Here is a 25622-nt window from a genome sequence, read left to right as displayed (position 1 = left end):
ATCCCCACCCACCATAATACAGACCCAGAATCAGACTCCACAACAATACAGACCCCAGAATCAGACCCCACCATAATACAGACCCCAGAATCAGTCCACACCATAATACAGAACCCAGAATCAGACCCCACATAATACAGACCCCAGAATCAGACCACACCATAATACAGACCCCAGAATCCCCACCCACCATAATTCAGACCCCAGAATCACCACTCACCATAACACAGACCCCAGAATCAGTCCACACCATAATACAGACCCCAGAATCAGACCCCTCCATAATACAGACCCCAGAATCAGTCCACACCATAATACAGACCCCAGAATCAGACCCCACCATAATACAGACCCCAGAATCAGTCCACACCATAATACAGACCCCAGAATCACCACCGACCATAATACAGACCCCAGAATCAGTCCCCACCATAATACAGACCCCAGAATCACCACCCACCATAATACAGACCCCAGAATCAGACCCCACCATAATACAGACCCCAGAATCAGACCCCACCATAATACAGACCCCAGAATCAGTCCACACCATAATACAGACCCCAGAATCAGACCCCACCATAATACAGACCCCAGAATCAGACCCCACATAATACAGACCCCAGAATCAGTCCACACCATAATACAGTCCCCAGTATCAGACCCCACCATAATACAGACACCAGAATCAGTCCCCACCATAATACAGACATCAGAATCAGTCCACACCATAATACAGTCCCCAGTATCAGACCCCACCATAATACAGACACCAGAATCAGTCCCCACCATAATACAGACACCAGAATCAGTCCACACCATAATACAGACCCCAGAATCACCACCCACCATAATACAGACCCCAGAATCAGACCCCACCATAATACAGACCCCAGAATCAGACCCCACCATAATACAGACCCCAGAATCAGTCCACACCACAATACAGACCCCAGAATCAGACCCCACCATAATACAGACCCCAGAATCAGACCCCCCACATAATACAGACCCCAGAATCAGTCCACACCATAATACAGTCCCCAGTATCAGACCCCACCATAATACAGACACCAGAATCAGTCCCAACCATAATACAGGCCCCAGAATACAGTTACATTAACTTACTCACAATTCACGTCTTTTACGGTCGGCGTTGTCCTCTTTCCTTCTGTTCTCCATCTGTCTCAGACCGACATGACGACTTCTTCCAGCAAAAGCCCATCACTGCAGCATCTGCAGGACAAACATCTTAGTTTCTGCATTTTTCCAGTGGACTCCCCAGAAGTGCAGAATTCGGTGGAGTTTATTCCATTTTAAACAGTGTCACAGAGCAAGCAACGTTTCAGCAACCTGTCTTCACCTTTATGAAGTATGAGAGGCAACGTAGCCTGCTCTGTTACACTGTTTGGAATGGAATAAACTGCACTGAATTCTGCACTTTATACTTTGGTGAGCTCCGATTTTCCTTGGATATGGGTAGGTAGGTATGTAGCCAGGTAGGTAGGTAGCTATGCAGGTAGGTAAGTAGATATGGATGTAAGTTCATAGGTGGGTAGCAAGGTAGGTAAATGGGTAGCTATGTATGTATGTAGGTAGGTACTTAGGTTGCTATGTAGGTAAGTAGCTATGTAGGTAGGTAGCCAGGTGGCTAAGTAGGTGAACTATAACCAGGAAATTAATAAGGTAGGTAGCCAGGTAATTGTGTAGGTAGCCAGGAAGGGAAGTAGCCAGTGCTCCTTCACATCCAAATCATCATCCCCCTCCCTGTCACCTGTACCCCCCTTCCCGTCACCTGCACCCCCTTCCCGTCACCTGCTCCCCCCTCCCCGTCACCTGCACCCCCCTTCACTTCCATTCCCCTCCCCATCACTTGCACCCCCTTCACTTGTACCCCCATCATTACTTGCACCCTCCATCATTACTTTCACCCCCATCATTACTTTCACCCCCATCATCACTTTGCACCCCCTTATCACTTGCACCCCCCTCATCACCTCATCATCACTTTGCACCTCCCCTCATCATCATCATCACTTACACCCCCCCTCATCATCATCACTTTGCACCCCCCTCATCTTCATTACTTTGCAACCCCCCCATCATCATCATTTTGCACCCCCCCCTCATCATCACTTTGCACCCCCCTCCCCTTATCATCATCACTCTGCACCGCCCTCCCCTCATCATCATCATCATCACTCTGCACCCCCCTCCCCTCATCATCATCACTCTGTACCCTCCTCCTGTCATCATCATCACTCTGTACCTCCCTCCCCTCATCATCATCACTCTGTACCCCCTTCCCCTCATCATCATCATCACTCTGTACCCCCTCCCCTTTATCATCATCACATCATCATCAGCACTCTGTACCCCCCCTCCCCTCATCATCATCATCATCACTCTGAACCCCCCTCCCCTCATCATCATCATCACTCTGAACCCCCCTCCCCTCATCATCATCATAATCACTCTGCACCCCCTCCCCTCATCATCATCATCATCACTTTGTACCCCCCTCCCCTCCTCATCATCACTCTGTACCCCCCTCCCCTTATCATCATCACTCTGAACCCCCCTCCCCTCATCACGATCACTCTGTACCCCCCCTCCCCTCATCATAATCATCACCTGCTCAGATTCCAGGATGATAAAAAAAAAAAAAAAAACTTTTACTCACCCATTTCCCACGTAGAGATCTCCTTGGCAGCACAAGCTGGCTGGGTTCTTCTCCCGTTACAATGCAGGCGCCGATGAGTGACGTCATCGGCGCCTGCACTGCGTGGGGCAGAGGTCACAGGTCTCTTCTCAGTGAAGCTGCAGGTCCTGCGGCTCACACTGATAGGAGGCTTAAGCTGTGTGTGAAAGCGGAGCTCGCTAGCCTGGGGATCCCCATTAGCGGAGTGAGTGCCACTTCGCACAGAGCTCCACATGCCACTCTAAAGCACCCCCTCATGGCACGCGTGAAGGGGGTTGCCGACCCCTGATCTAGACACATATATTTCCAAAAAATTCTCAAATCAATAGCATAATTTTTTTTTACTTGGGGGGGTCGGACCGTCACTTGTCATCTAATCTTCTAGATACCACTGTCATTAGGGACCTGCATCGGAATGGACTCCTATGCTGGATGCTGATGATGGGTTGCACCTGTTGTGTATAGAGCAGGCTCAGCTCCTAAGCCCGCAATATGCATCCTGACCTGGTGTATGATACACATGTATGATGAATTTTAAAACATTTTATTTACTCTAAATATTCTGAATTGAATCCCCAAGTTCCCCTCCCCCAAATTCCTCATGACATGAAAGTAACCCAATTTTACATTGCAATTCATCAATCAAAAAATTTCACTTTAACTCTTGGTCAACTACAATAAAGATTATTTTCTTTACAGTGAGTAATAGTTAGAGTTGAGAAAACTTACAGTAAATTGACTCTTCGCGAACTTTGTGGTTCGGCCGTTGATTACTTTAATCAGCATAAATTAGTTCAGCTTTCCAAGTGCTCTGGTTGCCTGGAAAAGGTGTATACAGTGGTCCCTCAACATACGATGGTATTCCGTTCCAAAGGACCATCGTTTGTTGAAACCATTGCATGTTGAGGGATCCGTGCAATGTAAAGTATAGGACAGTGGTCTACAACCTGCGGACCTCCATCTGGAGGTCCGCAGGTTGTAGACCACTGTTAGAGGAAGTTGTACTCACCTGTCCCCACCGCTTCGGACCGTCACCGCTCGTCACCGCTGCGCGGGATGATTGCCGTCCATCGCTGTTGCCGCGTCCCCGAGGTGTCCCCGACACTCCGGCAAGGCCTCTGCTTCCCCGGCATCCGTGCTCTCCGTCGCCGCCATCACGTCGCTACGCAAGCCACTCCTATTGGATGACGGGATGGCGTGTGCAGCGACGTGATGACGACGATGGAGAGCGCCGACGATGGAGGGGATCCCGAAGAGGACGCGCCGGACGCCCGAGGACAGGTAAGAGACATCACCGGAGCTCACGGGGCACCGTAAACGGCTATCCGGCAGCAGCTGAAGCAGTCAGCGCTGCCGGATAGCCGTTTATGCGATGGCCCCGACATAAAAAAGCATCGTATGTTGATGCTGCCTTCAACATGCGATGGCCTCTGAGAGGCCATCGCATGTTGAAATTATCGTATGTCGGGGCCGTCGTAGGTCGAGGGGTCACTGTACAGTCCTAGGAGACCTAAGACTGTCACCTTTGACTTTTCCAGGAAACCAGAGCCCTTGGAAAGCTGAACTAACTTATGCAGACTAAAGTAATCAACGGCCGAGCCACGAGGTTCACTACGAGCCAAGAACATACCATTACATCATCACATCATTTTTTTTACATGTGCAAATGCATATATATTCTTTACATGTTTACATCTCATTGAAAATTCATGCATAGAATATTCTGCTGTTCTGGGTTTAATATATTGCAAACTAAATAATAATGCTATTGTAATTGATTATAGTTTGCCTAATGGTAGATCACTTAATATTGTATGCCTGCTATAATCTATAATATCTTTCCTAATGTTTTTACATCCAGGGTGTAAAAGGAGACATGGGTGAAAGGGGTCCCAAAGGTGAACAGGTAGGATACTTTAGTATATGTTGAAATACCATTTTGAAACATAATGTGTATGAGGCCTTATAAAGATATTATACTGTTCCAATACTATTTAAGATTGGTGCAAAAAAAAATTTGCAAAAAAGGTGGTCTGCAGTGGCGCTGCCTTGTAGAGATCGGAATGAAGGTTCAGTCTTGTAGATAAAATCCCATTTATTGTTACATAAAATGAGATATTGACATGCAAAACGCGTTTCGGGGGTAAGTTCCCCCTTTCTCAATTGCAGAAAAGACAATATAGGATACATACAGTGAGGCGCCCTTTATACAGGAAAAAAAAAGCGCTAAAACCAAAAATCAGTTCTGCCCACAAAGGGGCGTTGCTGATAAACAGACATAAATTGTTAGAGTTGCATATCAAAATCCCTTTTTCAAAAGAACATATATAAAAGCAATGTGGTTAGAAAACCCATACAGACTAATGTATGGATAATGTAGGTTCATATAGTCTTTTAAACGCATGTATGTTACAGTGTAATAGCTCAAAGAATTAGGGTTGGACTATGGTTTAACCAAGACGAGGCTTGGAGTCGGATGTGTACGTCATAATTTGCACTGACACACTAGTTCATTCACAAATTTCAGCGACCAATCAGCGGGAAGCCGCTCGTGACGTCACCACTGCGAACAGCCAATAGGACGCGCTCCTGGCTGAGCGAATGTACGTCGTAGTTGTCGCTATTTTCTTTGTAGGTACGACGACCAATCACTATGAAGTTTGGGGCAGAGCGACCAATCGGAAACACTTCTAATATGTCAATAGAGAAAGGCGCGAGCAGTCATGGAAAAGCGTATAATCTCCTGAATGTTGCACAATTCATCAGGAGATTATACGCCGGCTTTTGTATGTATCCTATATTGTCTTTTCTGCAATTGAGAAAGGGGGAACTTACCCCCGAAACGCGTTTTGCATGTCCATATCTCATTTTATGTAACAATAAATGGGATTTTATCTACAAGACTGAACCTTCATTCCGATCTCTACAAGGCAGCGCCACTGCAGACCACCTTTTTTGCTATTTTTTTTGCACCAATCTCAAGTTTACTGCCGGTCTCATACCGAGTACCCGGCTGGATCCTGCAGGCTGCAGCCCGAGATCATCTGACCCCACACGGAGGGGTGATATGCACGTATCAAGCCATACCCCAGGTGAGTACCACTAACATTGGGGTTGTGGATCGGGATTATCCCACTGAATTACGCGAGACGCTATCCTCTCCTTTTTCTTCTCCTCCTCTTTATATACCAATACTATTTAATTATATTTTCTGAAACTTATTATCCGGCACTGTGTAAAGTAGGACAGGTGATTACTGCATGTGTCAAAGTTTAACTGTGGGACTAGATTGAATTTAGCCAGAGAGTACTAAAATTGCTGAGGAATTTGGAACTTGCTTCACCAAACAGGCATCCTTATATTTGTGTTTATTCTTTGCAGGGCTTTATGGGTCTTCCAGGAATGCTTGGGCAAAAAGTAAGTGCTTCCTTGCTTAACTTTTATCAGTTACTCTACAAGCTATGGAAAGTAAGCTTTATCATTTGAAGTTTCAGAACTTTAAGTTAGCTTCAGTTAGCAAGCCTATATGACAAATTTGGAGTAAACTCTGGGATCAGGACAATTTGCTACCCTTAACCCCTACATTTTATGGTAAATTGAGTGATGGCATTACAACTGACAACTGGCCGTGCAAAAAACAAGCCCTCATACTAGTCTGTGGATGAAAATATAAAAGAGTTATGATTTTTTGAAGGCGAGGAGGAAGAAACGAAAACGTAAAAATAAAATTGTCTGCGTCCTTAAGGCCCAAATGGGCTGAGTCCTTAAGGGGTTAAGGGTAGGGTCACACGTAGTGTAAACACTCCATATTTGACGCACCTGCGAATTTGATGCTCCATATTTTAGAGCTATCAAAGTATATGGATGTTTATTATTACTCCCATAGATTTTGCTAGCACAGAATTATGCAGTGTCAAATAAATAGTGTTTACGCAGAGTGTGACCCTACCCTTAAAGAAACATGTCACCTGCAGTTTCAATATGTAACTGCTGGCAACAGGGAGTAGGGAATGAAAAAATGTATTATAAACACACCTGTGCTATTACTGTCTGAAAAACCATTTTTCCGATATAACATTTTTATTCTGAGACGTGCAGTATGTAGATGACAAGCCAACATTGGGTGAGCCAGTGGAAACATTGTCTTGTAAGGACACTTGTTTTATGCAATAAACAACATTTTGTTCACTATGCTGAAGTACTGGGGAGAGATTTAAATTGCTGTATTTATATATCAGCCACTGAACAGGGCTGAAAGGTCTGCGTGCACCCATTTACTTTTTGCTTGGGACTTATGCTGCTCTATAAATATATGTCACGTAGGGCAGGGATAGAGTGCAGCCCTAATCTTGCCCACTCCCTCTGTTCATGCCTACTTGCGTACCCGTCCTAAATGACGGGTCCAAAACCACGAAGACGGTCACTTCGTAAATGAAGGGACAGTCACAAGTCAAAATAATAAAATACAATACAGTAGGATGTTGGGGAAGCAGCTGGAGGGACACAAAACTAACAGAAATAAAACTAAACACACAGAAAGCGAAGTCCAAAAAGCCAAGCTTAAACCAGGAGATTACAGAGTATAATAACAGAGAGCCAAAGAGAAGTCTAGAGACAAGCCAAAAGATCAGAGAACCAGATAAGACAATAATACAGAGAATGCTAGCTACAGTAGTAAGAACTTTCACAGGCGAAGCCTAAGTGAAAGAGGCTTCCTTAAATATCCCGGTGCTGCTAGCAGGAGGATCCACACCCAGCAGCACAGAAGCATAGTCCCAGCAACCAGGATAAACTACAGGGCTAGAAAGCATTAACCCCATAGTTTCTGTCATCACAATATATATGTGTGTGTGTATATATATATATATATATATATATATATATAAGGGTCATTAGATGGTATAAATTTATATGTGAGACCAGTATATTATATTTCTACATTTTCTTCCTTTATCAAAAGTTTTGTTTACAGAAAAAAAAAGGATTAATTATGTTGTATGTCGGTTTGGCATCTACATAATTGTAGCTTACACATGGGTGGGTGCCCGGGGGCCCTTTGAGTTATCACTTCACCCCTGTCCCTGTCTGCTTTCAGCTATCTGTTGCTTATGCTCTTATGTATAGTTGGTTAAGGGGGCTTACATTTTAAATTAGACAGTGTGTGGCTAGTGCTGCCAGAAAAGAGTCGCTGATATTCAGCAGGAGAAAAACTCAACTGTGGAAAGTGGGAGGCCATGCTCTTTGGAGAGTGTACTCTAGCCACCAGTAATCCATCTCGCTACTCCATCCAACCAAACATTATCAAGATCTTGGGAGTCTGGTTTATTTTCCAAATAAAAAAAGTTAAACAATCATGCATTGTTAATAACTTAAAGGGGTACTCCTGTTTTTTTTTTTTTTTTTTTTTTTTTTATTTAAATCAACTGGTGCCAGAAAGTTAAACAGATTTGTAAATTAAAATTACAATCTTAATCCTTCCAGTACTTATTAGCTTCTGGATACTACAGAGGAAATGGTTTTCTTTTTGGAACACAGAGCTCTCTGCTGACATATCTGTCCATTTTAGGAACTGTCCAGAGAAGGAGAAAATCCTCATAGCAAACATATGCTGCTCTGGACAGTTACTAAAATGGACAGAGATGTCAGCAGAGAGCACTGTGGTCATGATGTCAGCAGAGAGCTCTGTGTTCCAAAAAGAAAACCATTTTCTCTGTAGCATACAGACCCTAAAAAGTACTGGAAAGATTAAGATTTTTTAATAGGAGTAATTTATAAATCTGTTTAACTTTCTGGCACCAGTTGATTAAAAAAATAAAAATAAAAGTTTTCCACCTTTAAGGGGTTAAATGCAAATAAATTCCAAACCCCCCAAAAAACAAAAATGTAATGTGTATATGTATAGATAGGGGTGCCATTCTTTAGTTTTACCTCAGGCAGCAGAGAGGCTAGTTTTACCCCTATGTACAGGAATGTTAGTGTAGTGTCTGGTATGATGTATATAGTAGGGAGACCTGTGCAGTATGTTGTAATGTTGCTCTATGTGTGGTAAATGTGTGCTGCTTCACAATGCATTGTAAGTGTGCATGTATTAAGTTATTTTCAGTATTAAGTTAAAACAGCATGTCCGACGCTGTATTATGTTGTTCTCAACAAGGGCAGGATAACTAACTTGCCATGTTCCCTTTTAGATTTGAATCTTACAGGTTACAAATGTAACCCATTTACACAGCTTTACCTTTTGTGAACTTTAATTCTAAAGTACTAAATAATTTTTTATGGCACATACTAATGCTTTAACAGTTAACACCCTATGTTTAAACCAACAGTGTCCCTTTTACCATCTGAGCAATGTAGCCACAAACATTTATGTTAACGTTTAATGAAGAACGATTTTCTGTTGTGGTTTATTCTGTTAGTTTATAACTACAGCTGCCTACAGAAAGATATGAATAATAAAATGGTTGGTTTCTCTTTAGTGATTCCATGCCTCATTTACTGTCTCATGTAACAACAATTTACCCTTTGCTTTATGAACTTATGTCACCTGACAGCCTGTGTTCCATGCACATTTGACAGCGAAGAAGCTGCAATACATTTGCATTATCCGCATTACAGTTCTTAATAAGTAGCTAAATATAGAATTACTTACTGGCATCGAATATGTTATCTGTCTTAATCATATAATTTCTAAATAAGGATCATCCTGAGGAAATGTGTTTTGTTTCTCTAACTTGAGAATGAACCTACCAAGAGAAAATGATATAATGAGTATAATTTAGTCTAGAGGCAGAAATTAAATTGTATTCATGTTTGTTTTGGAGAACAAAATTGGAAAGATAATTTATCATAAAGTGTATTAACCTGACCTTCCCCAGGCAGTAACATAAACAGAAAAATACATATGTGTTGGAATGTGATCTATGCAGTGTACTTTATTTGTTGCATACATATTCTAAAAATAAAACATAGATATCTCTTCTATCATAATGACTGCATTTTCATATTTTATTTATTGTGCTTGTAGTGTAACATGTTTTAGACTAAAGCTGGTTACACAAATTAGGTAGCTATAATTCTGCCAATAATCTATCTCACCGGATCTCCCTATACACCTGCACACTTGGCCAGCCAAGCATGCATGAGGTTTCAATCGATGGATAGAAGGGGTGGGGGCAGAGTTCATGGTCTCCTGTCAGTGTAAGCCGCTAGCGTCCGTCTTACACTTACAGGCAGGTTTCAGATGTATGCGCGTGTGCGCATATACAGTGGGGCGAAAAACGATTTAGTCTGCAACCAATTGTGCAAGTTCTCCCACTTAAAAAGATGAGAGAGGCCTGTGATTTTCATCATAGGTATACCTCAACTATGAGAGACATAATGAGAAAAAAAATTGCAAAAAATTTTAAGGAATTTATTTGCAAATTATGGTTTTTGGCTCTCACAGACCTGTAACATTTTCTTTAATTGTCTCCTCTGTCCTCCACTCGTTACCTGTATTACTTGCACCTGTTTGAACTTGTTATCAGTAGGGATGTCCCAATACAATTTTTTTAAGACTGAGAACAAGTACCGATACTTTAATTCTAGTACTCTCTGATACCAATTACGAGTACTTTTTATTTTAAACGGAATCTGACAACAGGGTTACCCGGTTTCTGGCGCTGCTTACCGTGCTAATATGTGGGTTCCTTGTTGTGTGCAATGGAGGTGGCTGCTGTAGTATGAGCCAAGATTTCTCTCTTCTCCATTGGGTAGAACAAGGAATTTGCATTGGCGACGAGACCGATGTCTCCTGAGCGACTGCGCTGATGATCACATGGTGAGCAATGGTAGAAACCGGGTCACCTGTACTATCTACTTATAAATTCAATTTAGTGCAGGTGACTCTGCTGTAAGATTGCCTTTAATAGTAGGTAGTATCCCTGTGTAGGTAGTATAGATAGTTACAGACATTAGCAGCTCCCTGCCCCGTAGACAGCAGCCCCCTGTAGACCGCAGCCCCCCTGCAGAAATTAGTAGCAGCGCCCTGTAGACCTCAGCCCCCCACCTTTGTAGACAGAAGGTCCCACCCTTGTAGACAGCAGCCCCCCTTGTAGACAGCAGGACCCCCCCACTTGTAGCCTGCAGGACCCCCCTTCCCTCCTTGTAGCCAGCAGGACCCCCCTTGAAGCCAGAAGGACCCCCCTTGTAGCCAGCAGGACCCCCTTTGTAGCCAGCAGGACCCCTCCTGTAGCAAGCAGGACCCCCCTTGTAGCCAGCAGGACCTCCCCTTGTAGCCAGCAGGAGCCCCCCCCCCCCTTGGAGCCAGAAGGACACCCCCCCCCTTGTAGCCAGCAGGACCCCCCCCTTGTAGCCAGCAGGACCCCCCCCCCCTTTTAGCCTGCAGGACCCCCCCTCCTTGTAGCCAGCAGGACCCCCCCTTGTAGACAGCAGGACCCCACTTGTAGACAGCAAGACCCCCCTTGTAGACAGCAGGACCCCCCCTTGTAGACTGCACGACCGCCCCTTGTAGACAGCAAGACTCCCCTTGTAGACAACAGCCCCCCCTTGTAGACAGCAGGAACCTCCTTGTAGACAGCAAACCCCCCTTGTAGACAGCAGGACCGCCCCTTGTAGAGAGCAGGACCCCCCCTTGTAGACTGCACGACCGCCCCTTGTAGACAGCAAGACCCCCCTTGTAGACAGCAGGACCCCCCTTGTAGAAAACAGCCCCCCCCCCTTGTAGACAGCAGGAACCTTCTTGTAGACAGCAGCCCCCCTTGTAGATAGCTCGACCCCCCCCCCTTGTAGATAGCAGGCCCCCTCACTGCCACTGCCCCGTTCTGCCATCCGCATCATGGCGTCTTATGGAGGAGCATGTGATATACACATCACTCTGCTTCCTCCTTAGCGTTACTCTGCGTGCAGTGGAGTGACGTGTGTGTCACAATGCTGAGTTGCAACCAAAGAACACCAAGCCTACTGTGAAGCATGGGGGTGGAAATATGCTTTGGGGCTGTGTTTCTGCTAAGGGACCAGAACGACTGATTCGTATAAAGAAAAGAATGAATGGGGTCATGTATCGTGAGCAAGGACATTGAAGATGAAACGTGGCTGGGTCTTTCAGCATGACAATGATCCCAAACACACTGCCTGGGCAATGAAGGAGTGGCTTTGTAAGAAGCATTTCAAGGTCCTGGAGTGGCCTAACCAGTCTCCAAATCTCAACCCCATAGAAGACCTTAGGAGGGAGTTGAAAGTCTGTGTTGCCCAGTGACAGCCCAAAAACATCACTGTTCTAGAGGTGATCTGCATAGAGGAATGGGCCAAAATACCAGCAACAGTTTGTGAAGACCTTGTGAAAACTTACAGAAAACGTTTGGCCTCTGTCATTGCCAACATCTTTTGTTATAGACCAAATACTTATTTTTCACCATAATTTGCAAATAAATTCTTTAAAATCAGACAATGGGATTTTATGGATTTTTTTTCTCATTATGTCTCTCAATGTTGAGGTATACCTATGATGAAAATTACAGGCCTCTCTCATCTTTTTAAGTGTGAGAACTTGCACAATTGGTGGATGACTTTTTGCCTCACTGTAGGGGAAAGCGGCGCTTGCACGCCTGGGGAATGGAAAGAGTGTTAATAGTACTAAAAGAAACAGTGCAACTAAAAAATACTGGTTTTAAATGAAGAGAATATTTCTATTAGGTTCCAGGTATTACTAGAATGGCAATTATATGTTAAAGTTGCAACTGGGAAATCTATACATGTGTTCAATACCCCAGTGTTGGCTATTTGCTCCATATACAAAACTGCCTTAAAAACTTAACCAGATTGAGTTATTCATTCTTTAACAAAACAGATATATGTGACTAGTGCTATCTCTTATTTTTTTACTTCTTTGAGGCCTAATTAATCGCTTCACTTCCTTTAAGCAGTCAATCATGTATGGGCACACTTTTTCCATGAAACCATTTCCTTTTGGCTATTGACGTATGAAATAAAGTTTTAGCGCAAAAGATATTTGTGGATGAGGATTTACATGTGATACTTATCTAATTGTTGATTTCTTTTCTATAAAAAGGGAGAGATGGGCCCAAAAGGAGAACCAGGAATTCCGGGAACTAGAGGACCTACTGGTAGACCTGGAAAGCGGGGCAAACAGGTATTGATTCATTCAAATTTATATCTTTTTGTGATACATTGTAAATTGAATATTTAATAATAATTGGATAATATGGTCTTCTGTTGAACTTAAATCCCCTTAGTGGATTCAGGACTTGAGCTACATCTACAAATATCTTTTTTTTTTTTTTTTTTTTAAATCTCTGATCCCACACACTAAGCATTTTCTTTAAAGAGAACATGGCATACCTTTGGGCATAGTTTTGGCAATATGCTATACAGTAAAAGAGATTGTGCAAATCTAAGGAGAGGACTTTAAGACTTTACATTGCAAATGTTTGTCAGATGTTAGCACACTTAGAAGGTAGACTTTACGTAATCTGTAGAGAAGGGACAAGCAGCACTTACAGCATGGCTACAATTACTGATCCTTGTTAACCAGTAAATATTGTAGAAACCCCATATCTCCTTCTTTACTGAAAAAGAATCTGTGTTTAATTGCCTATCTTTTCTACTGTCAATGTCACTATCGTACCACATTAATGTAATGGGCCGCGCCTGCTTCCTTTTACAGCACTGAGGTCCACAATTCCACTTTAATCACCTGTAACATATATTAAATAGATTTTTGCATCATTAAATGGTGTTTATACATAAGTACAGTGTCTGTTGCACCCTAAAAATTGTGTATATGGGTGTAAGTAGTAAGGTGTCGGAGGGCTCGTGTCTTGGTACCAATTTATATATTTCTTTCCATTTCCCCACCCCCACCTTTCCATTTTAATTGCAATATAAGGCATGATAGGACCAAAGAATAGAAATATACAGTATAAAGGAACATGTAACATTAAAAAAGTTGTCCATTTTAGAGGCATACAGCAGGATGAGCTGAGAGGATTGATTTATAGGTATTTGGAAAAAGTTACTCTCGTTCAGTGATATTAGTTCTAAGTACGCCATTTCATCTAAAGAATTTTATAGATATCTCCATTTACACCATCTTTTCTCCTATCGCAAATGGGGCACTACGTATCTTACTTCAGCTTATGACACTTTTTTCTTGAGTATAAGTAGGATGAAAGGGGTAATTCAGTTGCTTATAATCAATTTCAGCACATTACAAGTTCTACCAGTTTTACTTTTCAAGCACAATTTGAAATGGACTTGGGAAAGTCATTCTTAACCTTGTGGTGTGTCAGTCACCTGAAATCCTCCTGGAAGCTGCTGTACTTTTGGTATTTCACCCTATTTAGCCTTAATCTACTATGAAGCATCCCCTGTATGTTGACGATGCAATACTGAAATTGACACATTACTGCATGTTTGGTGTCCTTCGGTGCAGCAGTTCTGGTTTGGTATACACGATACTTTATGTAAGATCTTTCTAAATGTAATTCCTTAGGGGCCTGAGGTGGCCTTACTGTCCCTTACTTTAGATAACCTCCGGGGATAAAAGTGGATCTTCACCATGCACAATTACAGTGTTGAATGAAGATGACCGTATTCTTGAGTCCACATCACAAGGTTTATTAAAGCACAACAAACAACGCTTTTCTTGCCCGTAACGGGCACTTCATCAGGCATGTGCAAACAGCAAACAACTAGGTTTAAATAGAAAGTCCTTATGTCCATTCAAAAGGTTACATTAATCACGCTATTCAGGGTAGCTTAATACACTCTGAACACCATACACTCAAAATTATAACGATAATACTGGTAAAAAAAACATCATGTAAAATAGTGTCCCAAATTGTTCTTATCCAAATAAAAACATCCACATAGTTATATATAGAAAATTATATGAAATGACAATGTAGTCTCTCCTTGGATTGTGAGGCCGCTGTAAGTATACGGCAGTAGATGCACTATTCGGCGCTGTAGTAAAATTTATAAATTAAAAGTGCTATGTATGCCGTAACGTAGCTGTTGGTGGGGGGAGTCAGAAGTATTGCAGTACAAGGGGGCCGGACCCGTTAGGTGGATATCACTCGACCAAGGGTGAGGTCTCCATGAGCAACCAGTAGGTCATAGTACTGCTTGAGTTTAACATTAGTCCAAATCGGTAGCAGCAGTTGAAGTTCCATATACTAGTAACGTGGCTGCGAATGTATTTTGGTTGCGGACCCTGCCGCAGCATTAGTTAGTGTTCTGCGCTGTTGGTTTGATAGACCGCTGTTTGTTTAATGGGGCATTATAGTTGGTATAATGCGCTATTAGGTTAGTAAGGCGCTATATAGCAATAACTTAGCTAGTATCGGGCGGAACTACCGCACCTTGACTAACAGAGTATATATATCAAGTGCGGTGAAGCACTACATAGTAAGTGACGCGCTACATAGAAGTAGCGTGGCTAGTGTGGGGCGGAGCTACACCCCAAATAGAAAAGGGCATAGGCTGGCTCCGCATAGCTACAGTATAGGCAATGAGTAAATGAATGAATCGACAATATGTTTTATACTGTTGCAGTAAAAGCTACAATAAGGCTGATTATAAATGACTGATGGATACTGGGAGCTAGGGTGCAAGCATGCCTCCGCAATAGTGTACCCAAGGGAGAGAGAACGGTAAGATAAATATAAAAATATAAATATAAAAACCTATAATGTCTCAAGGAAAAGGATAAAACCATGAAGGTATATGTTAGTAGTAGCAATAAATATAGATACATTTTTTTTAGAATATTAAGAATAATTATAAAGATAATAAGAGGACATAATAATACTATGTGTAAACTGGAAGATAACACATTATTGACCATAAATTGTGCCTGATGGTAAATTATAAAAACTAAAATATAACATGTAAGGTTAGTTGGTCATATATAAATGATATATAATAATTAATATATATTAATGGTAATAATAATATAAAAAATGGCAATGAATGACCATTGGTAGTGTAAAATATAATACTGGAGACAATAAAAGCTTAGTGAACTAGATGATAAAACTGTGGTGCTATGGAAAATACAGGGAATTGTATATATGTATATTATACACATATGTATATATATGTATAACCCAATGACCTCTGGATGAGGGGAGTGGAATGAGCAGGGGTAATACATATGTATAGATTGAGACTATGTGGCAGGAGTATATGACATTGGGTAGAGGGAAGTATATTATATTGTGGGGAAAATAACTGGATCAAGTTAGAATGGCCTCGAAAAGTCCCTGTGGTTGTAATGAGCCGCATTTATAGATCCAAAAGGCCTCCAGTCTTTTTAATAGTTCGAATCGGTTGGGCTTGTATTTGGATACATGGTCGATAGAGGTGACCATAAAAGATTTTTAAGTTCCATGGTGGACAATGTTACAGTGTCTTGACAGGCTGTGTAGCATGAAGCCTGTCTTGACATTTAATCAGTGTTTATTTATTCTATTCCTCAGTTTCATGGTGGTACGCCCAACATATTGAATTCCCCACTGACATTGAATTAAATAAATAACATGATCCGATTCGCATGACAGGTGATAGTTAATGGGGAAAACTTCCCTGGTAGCATGGGAGGTAAAGTTGTGTTGTTGATGCACAATGTCATGACAACATAGGCATCTGTTCTTCCCACATCTGAAACTTCCTAATATATTTGACTCTCGTTTTCTCGGTTGGTGTTGTTTTAGCTGGCTGGGTGCCAGAATGTTTTTTAAGGATAGCGCTCTCCGAAAAGTGACTCCTGGTTTATTGGTTAAGGATCCCTTTAAAAATTGATCTCCCTCTAATATATACCAATATTTTTTCAAAATGCTTTTGATCTCTGGTGCTGACCTACTGTAGGTAGTGATTACTTCATGTCATTGGCTTCCCCTTCTTTTTTCTTTTTCCTTTCCTTTTTCTTTCTCTTTCTTGGAAATCGGACAATCTTGCGTAAGATGTTTAGTTTTTTGGTAGGCATCAGACAGAAGTGTCTTCGGATTGTTCTTCTCTAAAAATCCTTTTTGGAGAATGCCCGCCTGTGTTCGAAAATCTTCTTCCCGTATACAGTTCTTCCTGATTCGCTTGTATTGGGAGTAGGGAACGTTTTCTAGCCTTTTTTTGTGGTGACCACTCCCAAAATCAATGTAGCAGTTCATATCAACTTTTCTAAAAAACGTTGAGGTAATAAATTTGCTTGAATTATGGGAAATAATCAGATCCAGGAATTAAATGGTTTCACAGCTAGTTATGATGGTGAAACTAAGGCCCCATACATTCTGATTCAAAACTTCCAAGAATTCATCTACAGAGGACTGTGACCCTTTCCAAATGAATACTAAATCATCAATGTATCGTAAATCATCAATGTATTATTTTTTTTTCTCTTTTCTAGATAACTTCCGTCTTTCTCATCTTACGGTCATATTTCATTTTTCTCAGCAGGTAGTACTGCAGTAGCTAAAAGGTGGAGATCTAAGGATAATCTGGCCATCTCCTTCAGTTTTATAATATATAGCTTGCAGATTGGACTGAGTTTTCAGTGTGACAGGTTGTCATTAAAGAATAAATTGCTGGGATTTTGGCTTTGTGTCTATTAAGTGCTGCATACTAGCGAACTAGAGAGATTATGTTTTATTATGTTTTCATTGTTTTGCCTTCTTTGCCTTTATCCTTTTTCTCTTTCCTTTTGTTTGTTTTCCTTATGTCTCTTCTAGTGTCTGCTATGTTTTATATTGGAACTTGCACATCCTATGTTATGTCTTGTATTATATTAAAGGAAATCAGTCATCAGTGTCACCTGCACTAACATGTCGGTACAGACAGATAGTACAGGTGACACGGATTAACACAATACTTACCTGGTCTTGTTCTGTGATGTGGTTCCCCGGCTATCCTCTTTGGTATCTTCAGCTCTGGGCCTGACTTGGAGCATGGGCAGAGCTTAGTGACATCACCGCTGCTGTTTGCTAGCAGTGGGACCCAGCAGAGAACCAGAGAACAGCAACGTTGGCATCACTAAGCTCGGGCCCAGAGCGGAAGATACTGAAGAGGATAGCCGGAGAATCACAGCACGGAATGGGATCAGATAAGTATGATTGTCATCAGTGTCACCTGCACTACCTCTCTATACCAACAGGTTAGTGAAGGTGACATTGATGACAGATTTCCTTTAAAATCTTCATTAAAAGACTGTTGAACATAAAAGAAAGTTATTTATTCAAGGCATCCTCTGCCTATTCTGGACTAAACAGTTAAGTAGGTAGTGCTAATCAGTAATTGACAGATATCTGTAGTAGGACCACCCACTTGACTATTTAGCAAAGAATGAGCAGGGATTTCCATGAATAAACGACAAGTTATCCGGTAACTTCTCCCAAAAAACTATATATCAATCTCCTCCTGCTTTATAATATATAGCTTGCAGATTGGACTGCGTTTTCAGTGAGACAGGTGGCCTTTAAAGAATTAACTTTTGGTTTTGTGTCTATTTAGAAACTTTGTAAAAAATCAATAGTACAAGGGAATATAAGAAACTTTGTAATGTATCTTCTTAAAGAAAAAAGCTCCTTTCTGCAAACTTATAATTTACTTTGAAAAACTGCTAAAAGCCAATCTTGATAGATCAGCTCACACAACAGTTCATTAAGGGATCAGTTACATGCTATCCATAGAAGCCTATGGCAAGGAAAAGGGAGGAGGTTTTATCTGCAGGGTAAGAGGCAGAGACAGACAAAGAAACTCCAATAGATTAAAGTAAGTGTTATATCTTACCAAAGGCTTGATTTACAGGTTACACTGCTCAATGCTGTTCTGTAATGTCCTCCATGCTGCTATTACTTTTTGGGATGTGCTACGTCTTCCAACTACTAGCGTAGGACAATTACAAATTAGAGATAGAGGAGAAAATGCCATATACAGGGTATACAATAGCTTTAAATAGTGCTACTTCTCATAGACCCACCCATGCTGATTCTGAAAAGTAGCCTAAGATTACAGGTATACTATAAAGAAGTGTATATCAAATAATATTTTGATTATTGCTGCTGGTTTCTATAAAAATTTTTTTTATAATAAAAGGTAAACTTTTAATTAACAGCATGGTACATGTTTTTTAATACAGTACTGATATAACAAACTGGAGTGGCTAACATATTATGTTACTAAGTCAATGTTTACCACTGTATAACTCCCTGGAGTGTAATATGATTTATCGGCTCCATTAAAAAAATAAGCATGAACTCTGAAACCTTCTGTTCCGATGATCCTCGCTAGTAAGAAGATATTATAATGGTTCTGATGTCTAGTGATTTATGCACACATTTACAGCTTGTGCTGGTTCAGCAAAGACACTTGGTGACATCATGCATTTCACTTTATAAAGAGTAAAGGTAACCTTTTATATTTTCAATTTACAGACAAAAATAAAATCAACAGAAATTAATAAAAGGCATGATCTTAGGTTAGGCTCCTTATTTAAAAAAAAATATCCTATAAATTCTCCTAGTGGCAGTTTTTCTTTAACCCATTAATGACATAGCTACTAATTTTACAAATTTGTAAAGAAAATATTTTTTTAAGAAAATAAGTTCTTACCCCTATACCTTTTTTATATTTCAGTAACATTTTTGTTTTGATGGGACTTTTTGATCGCTTTTTATTCATGTTTTTTTAGTTTATGAAATTACCAAAAGTCAGCAATTCTGGAATTGGGTATTTTTTATGTTTATGCAGTTAACCATGCAGGATCATAAGCGTTATGATTTAATATCTCTGCACAAGGTGATACCAAATATGTTTATTTTTGTTTACATTTTTGTTTACATTTTGAAAACGGGAAAAGGGAAATGAATTATATTTTAATCCAAAGGATAGGGGATAAGATATCAGATCGCCGGGGTCCCGCTGCTGGGGACCCCCGGGATCGCCGATGCGATGCGAGTTCGCTCTGTACGTAATGAAGGGCAATACAGGGGACGGAGCAGTGTGATGTCATGGCTCCGCCCCTCGTGACATCACGTAGACTTGTATTGAGGGGGCGGACCATGATATCACGAGGGGCGGGGCCGTGATGTAACGATGCTCCGGCCCCTATATTGCCCGTCTGTACGCGCAGAGCGAACTCGCTCTGTGCAGTAATGATAGCGCGGTGCCGCAGCGGCGATCCCGGGGGTCCCCAGCAGCGGGACCCCGGCGATTTGACATCTTATCCCCTATCCTTTGGATAGGGGATAAGATGTCTAGGGGCGGAGTACCCCTTTAACATTTTTTTTTTAAGTTAATGAATTCATACTTTTTAAGTACCCATAGGTGACTTTTACAAGCAATTGTTTGATTATTAACTTTGAACTGCCATAACATGGCATTGATCAGTGTTGGAGATGAGCACATTTTTTGAAAAATTCGATTTGTCCGAATTTATTCGTGGGGAATCTGTATTAAAAACAGCTATTTCTGGCCTACAGAAAGCCTCAACAGGGATGTAGAACACTTTGCCCTGCTGTAACATGCATAGGGTGTGTGCTGGGTTAGTGAAATAATACTGTTATTCAGTATGACATGCAGATTAGAGGCGTCGCTATTAGAGTCACAGAGCGGCACAATGACAGAGCCTAGAGGTTGCATCAATATGAGGAGACCATATAGTGGCTGAACGATACAGCGAGGAGGTGGCGGCAGCATGAGGAGACCATATAGTGGCTGAATGACCCAGCCTGGAGGTAGCAACAGCCTGATGAGGCCACAGGGCCTCACAATTGAAAAGATTAAAGATTTTTTTTAACATTTAAATTGAAAATTTCAAATAGATTAGCCTAAAAAGTTTTATTTAATGTGCCAGAAGCATGAGGAGACCACATGGCGGTACAGTGACACAGCTTGGAGGTGGCGGAAGCATGGGGAGACCATATAGTGGCTGAATGACACAGCCTGTAGTTGGCGGCAGCATGAGGAGACCATATAGTGGCTGAATGACACAGCCTGGAGGTGGAGGAAGCATGAGGAGACCATATACAGTGGGGATCAAAAGTTTGGGCACCCCAGGTAAAAATTTATATTAATGTGCATAAAGAAGCCAAGAAAAGATGGAAAAATCTCCAAAAAACATCAAATTACAGATTAGACATTCTTATAATATGTCAACAAAAGTTAGATTTTATTTCCATCATTTACACTTTCAAAATAACAGAAAACTAAAAAATGGCGTCTGCAAAAGTTTGGGCACCCTGCAGTTAATATCTTGTACTGCCCCCTTTGGCAAGTATCACAGCTTGTAAATGCTTTTTGTAGCCAGCCAAGAGTCTTTCAATTCTTGTTTGAAGTATCTTTGCCCATTCTTCCTTACAATAGTCTTCCAGTTCTTTGAGATTTCTGGGCTGTCTGTCACGCACTGCTCTTTTAAGGTCTATCCATAGATTTTCAATTATGTTGAGGTCAGGAGATTGTGAAGGCCATGGCAAAACCTTCAGTTTACACCTCTTGATGTAATCCCCTGTGGATTTCGAGGTGTGTTTAGGATCATTATCCATTTGTAGAACCCATCCTCTCTTTAACTTCAGCTTTTTCACAGATGGCATCAAGTTACCATCCAAAATTAGCTGAAATTTTATTGAATCCATTTTTCCTTCTACTCGTGAGATTTTGTGGTGAGGACGTAGAAGAGGTTTTTTTTTATATTGTCTACCACTGAGGAAGTGGTTAGAGCGGCTCATGCTCAGATCGTATACCCCGAAACACGTTTGGTATTATTTGATTATATTCACACCATTGGACACAACACTATTGCGGTTCAATGCTTTTTAAGCCTTGGAGAGACTATTTATTTATTTATTTAATCAAAACAAATTTTTTTTATTAATCCCCCAATTCATAGGAGCATCACTGCTCTCTCAAAAACCACAGCTTTGTGTTACACAAGATATCGGACTATCTGATATTCTGGACTATTGGGTCTACCGGATTATTGGACTAATAATTGGATTTACCATTCCACTAGCAGCTGCCGGACTACAAAGATCCGTCTGTGCGGAGGATTCTCCATATATCATCATTCACACAAGTATAGAGGTTTTATCATCCTTGCAACATCACGGAGCTGGCCGCATCCACCTGACCAGCTGACGGCCAGACCCGTGACCATCCACCCGCTATGTCACACGCCAGGAGCTCGCGGCAGCAGCTGCACTTGCCGGTGCTCCTGCTGCTCTTAGCTAGAGTAAGAAATCCCAGACATCGGGACCAGCGCGGAGTGGGTGAGTGGCACACCAGTGCCTGTGACTTTCTCCTTACATCGGCACAGCAGGTCATTTTTAGCCGGGCTCCCAGCCTCTACTTGTGTTGCACGAGTTCATTATCTCTCCGCACAGAACTTTCCTTGCTAGGACTTGCAATATCCACCTTTCTTTTAGGACCGATGTTGATATCTTAGAGAGCAATATAAAGACCGGTTCTCTCTTGCTACTTGTTTGCCATTTTATCTACAGGTTTCGAAACTACAAGCCGGCATACAGACATATTGCCATATTGCTACATTGTTACATCTTTGTTACAGGGTACATTATGCAATTTTTATTTTTATTGATAATATCGCTTGTATCCAATTCATCATATGTGAGCATTATTTTATTCCCCAGGGCTTATTTATCACTTGAGATAGATATTTATGTTATTATTATATTTGCGACACAGCCGTAGGGCCCTACGGCTGTGATTCTTTTAGTAGTCTTTGTAATTTCCTTTATTAAATGGTTAAATTATGTAACCAGTGGGGGTAAAAACTTCCCATGTAAGGCCCTACTCTCGCATTATCAATTCCCTTCTTACCAAGTGTTACTCGCCCTAAAAAGGGCAGCCCCACACAGAAACCTCTCCCTATTTCCACCTGCAAACACTGCCACTTCCCAGGGTTTTTAGGTGGAAATAGGGAGAGGTTCCTGTGTGAGGCCGCCCTTTTTAAGAATAGTAACACTTTCCTCGAAGAAAAGGTTAGTCGTCCTATTAATTCCCTTCTGGGCAAGTGTTACTCGCCCCAAAAAGGGCAGCCCCACACAGGAAACTCTCCCTATTTCCACCTAAAAACCCTGTGAAATGGCAGTGTTTGTAGGTGGAAATAGGGAGAGGTTCCTGTGTGGGGCCGTCCTTTTTAGGGTGAGTAACACTTGCCAAGAAAGGAATTAATAATGCGAGAGTAGGGCCTTACTGGGGAAGTTTTTACCCCCACCGGTTAAAATGGACCATACCCTTCCACCTTTTAGAGGTCTTTGCATCACATCAATACTTGGAGGTGTAGGTGGCACATGCTGCTTTTTGCACACCTTTCCTTTTGTTTGATTTAAAAAAAAATTTGGGTACATATATTTTATCCTAAGAAAAGTAAAGTTTTAACTAATGCATATCCTTAATACGGTGGAGAGACAGAAGTCACCCTGCTGCCGAATGGTGACAATTTGGCGATCACTACGCAAGCAAGTGAGCATGCATCGTGCCATTTGTGCAAGTGACTCGGAGGGACTCCCTGCCTCCATCTTCACTGCATACTGCCACAATGTGTCTGGGTCCTCTGTCTCGCCTTCCTCATAACCTCTAGCTCCTCTAGCTGCTCCTGCTCCTCCTCTCCTGTCAGATGACTAGAAAAACTGCCCATCTCACGAAACCTAAACTGTGCTCCACTGTGCCCCTCCCCCTCCAGTTTAGCCACCACAGGGCTCATGTGGACATGATATGTAGGCACTATGTCTCCAGTGCCCTAATCAGCCATCGTTTTCAACACGTGTTGTAGTAAATGAAGCAGTGGAATGACATTGTTCATCCTGTAATCCTGGTGAATGACTAATAATGTGGCTTCCTCAAAAGGCTTATGGAGGGTGGAATTCCAACGTGTGGAAACGTTGCAAATCAGATTATGTTGGGGATACCGTTCTGACGCTGCAGCTCAAGGAGGGCATACTTTGCGGTGTACGAGTGGCTGAAGTGCATGCAAATTTCCTTCCCATTTATGGAATGTCTTGCAGATGGGGGCAACACTTCAGGAACCGCTTGACAACCAGATTGAACATGTGTGCCATGCAGGGCGCATGTCTCAGGCTTCGCAGCGCAGACAAGATGTTCTTCCTGTTGTCGGTCACCATGGTTCCCATTTCCAGTTTTCATGGAGTAAGTCATGATTCGATTTCTTGATGAATGACTTTTAGCAGTTCCTCCCCTGTGTGACTCCGTTTGCCAAGGCAAACCATGTGAGGAACAGCGTGACACAGCCGTACCCTGCACACATGGTATGACTTGTCCGTGCAGTATGAGACTTGTCCGTGCAGTGGAGGCTGAGTACACGGAGGCTGAGGAGGTGGAGTTGCACACTGTCACAGGACCAACGGCCTGAGAGCGTGGAGGTGGAAGCGGCGTTACCTGTCCAAGTTGCTGTTGTGGCTGTGCAGGAACCACATTTACCCAGAGGGCCGTAAAAGACATGTATTGTCCCTGACCGTAGTTACAGCTCTATACGTCAGCGCTGCCGTGCACTTTGGTATTCACTGACAGGCTCAAGGACTGGCCCACCTCCTGTTCCAAAAAATTGTGCAGGGCTGGTACTGCCTTCTTCACAAATAAATGACGGCTTGGGACGCTCCATCTTGGCTCGGCACAAGCCATCAGTTCTCTGAAAGATGCAGAGTCCACCACTTGAAGTAGGAGGAGCAGGAGCATCTGGAGTGACAGAAAATGGGTATGACTCACAGCTCCCTTCGGCTGAGGTGGTGGAGCCTTGGCTGGCTGAAACAGGGAGCAGCATGCCACTGGGTGATGCAGCAGGCTGGACCACCTCATCGGAGCCGCAGTTCTCCCAGGCCGCTTCATGGTGGCACTGCATATGTTGACGCAGGGCCGTGGTGTCAACATTGGGACCCTGGCCATGCTTCACCTTCTGCCGACACATCTTGCATGTGGCCAGGTTAAAATCCTCCGAATGCTTGATGAAAAACTGCCACAACGTCGAGTAGCTGATTTTTCCACCAACAGTCCGCACTGACTGCTACTGCGCCTGTTCCATTACCGGGAAGGTAGGCTGCCGTAAAGCAGGATGAACTCCCCCAGGCAAGTTTGGCTTCAGACTTTCCACTTCTGCCACCATGCTTACTGCCAACCATGCTACCACCTTGCTGGCTCAGCTGCTGCCTCACAGGCAACCTGCAATCCTCTTCTCCTGATGATGATGAAGCCCCTTCTGCACCCGGTTGCCAAGTGCGATCGGCTTCATCATCATCGAGTTGTGTCTGCACATCACTGATGTCCTCCTCAGGTTCCTCAACAGTGTCTGCTTCAGGAGCCTGAACGCTCGCAACACCACCTCCTACGCCACTCTCCTCATCACTACTTGCCCGCCCCCTACTGGGCAGTAGCTGTTGACTGTCCTCTAGATTGTCCTCACTAAATAGTGGAGCTGAACTCGCAGCATAAGATACTTCTGTGGGGGAGGGAACAGCATAGGACAGAGGCAATGGGAGGACTGCTCCCGGGCCATGCCAACTTAGGGTTGTGTCTGAGGAACGAACCCACGACTATTGACTGGGGGTGTCAGATGTCACTTGTGATGAAGTGGATGACCGTGTTAACCAATCGATGATGGCAGATGGGTTGCTGGTCGAGACACGACCGCTAGCTGATACCGGGAGCTCAGGCTTCTCGCTGGGACTCCTGCTGCCACTCGCCCCTAGTCTGCTGTGACCTCTGTTAAATGAATTTAGGCCTCTGCCACTCATCTGTGCACGTCCTGGCATTTCTCTGCCTGACATTCTTAGTGCGTATATTAGGGGAGTACAATACGCTCCTGTACGCTTAAAAAAGTATTTGTCTACAACACCAGTAGGTGTGTACTTTTGGCTGGCCTTTCACAGTATCTAGGCCC

General features: G+C 42.6%; 1 protein-coding gene across 2 annotated transcripts in view; it reads left to right on the top strand.

The window, feature by feature from the left end:
- The window catches only part of COLQ (collagen like tail subunit of asymmetric acetylcholinesterase), a 131499-nt gene that overhangs the window by 72998 nt on the left and 32879 nt on the right, over nucleotides 1–25622 (top strand). For both annotated transcript variants that reach the window (XM_056519909.1, XM_056519910.1), the window contains 3 exons: nucleotides 4563–4607; nucleotides 6083–6118; nucleotides 12771–12851. In XM_056519909.1, the coding sequence (XP_056375884.1) occupies nucleotides 4563–4607; nucleotides 6083–6118; nucleotides 12771–12851 (162 nt within the window). The remainder of the gene's footprint in view (nucleotides 1–4562; nucleotides 4608–6082; nucleotides 6119–12770; nucleotides 12852–25622) is intronic.

Source organism: Hyla sarda, chromosome 5 (assembly GCF_029499605.1).
Source record: "Hyla sarda isolate aHylSar1 chromosome 5, aHylSar1.hap1, whole genome shotgun sequence".
NCBI lineage: Eukaryota > Metazoa > Chordata > Amphibia > Anura > Hylidae > Hyla > Hyla sarda.
This window is presented reverse-complemented; position numbering and strand designations above follow the sequence as displayed.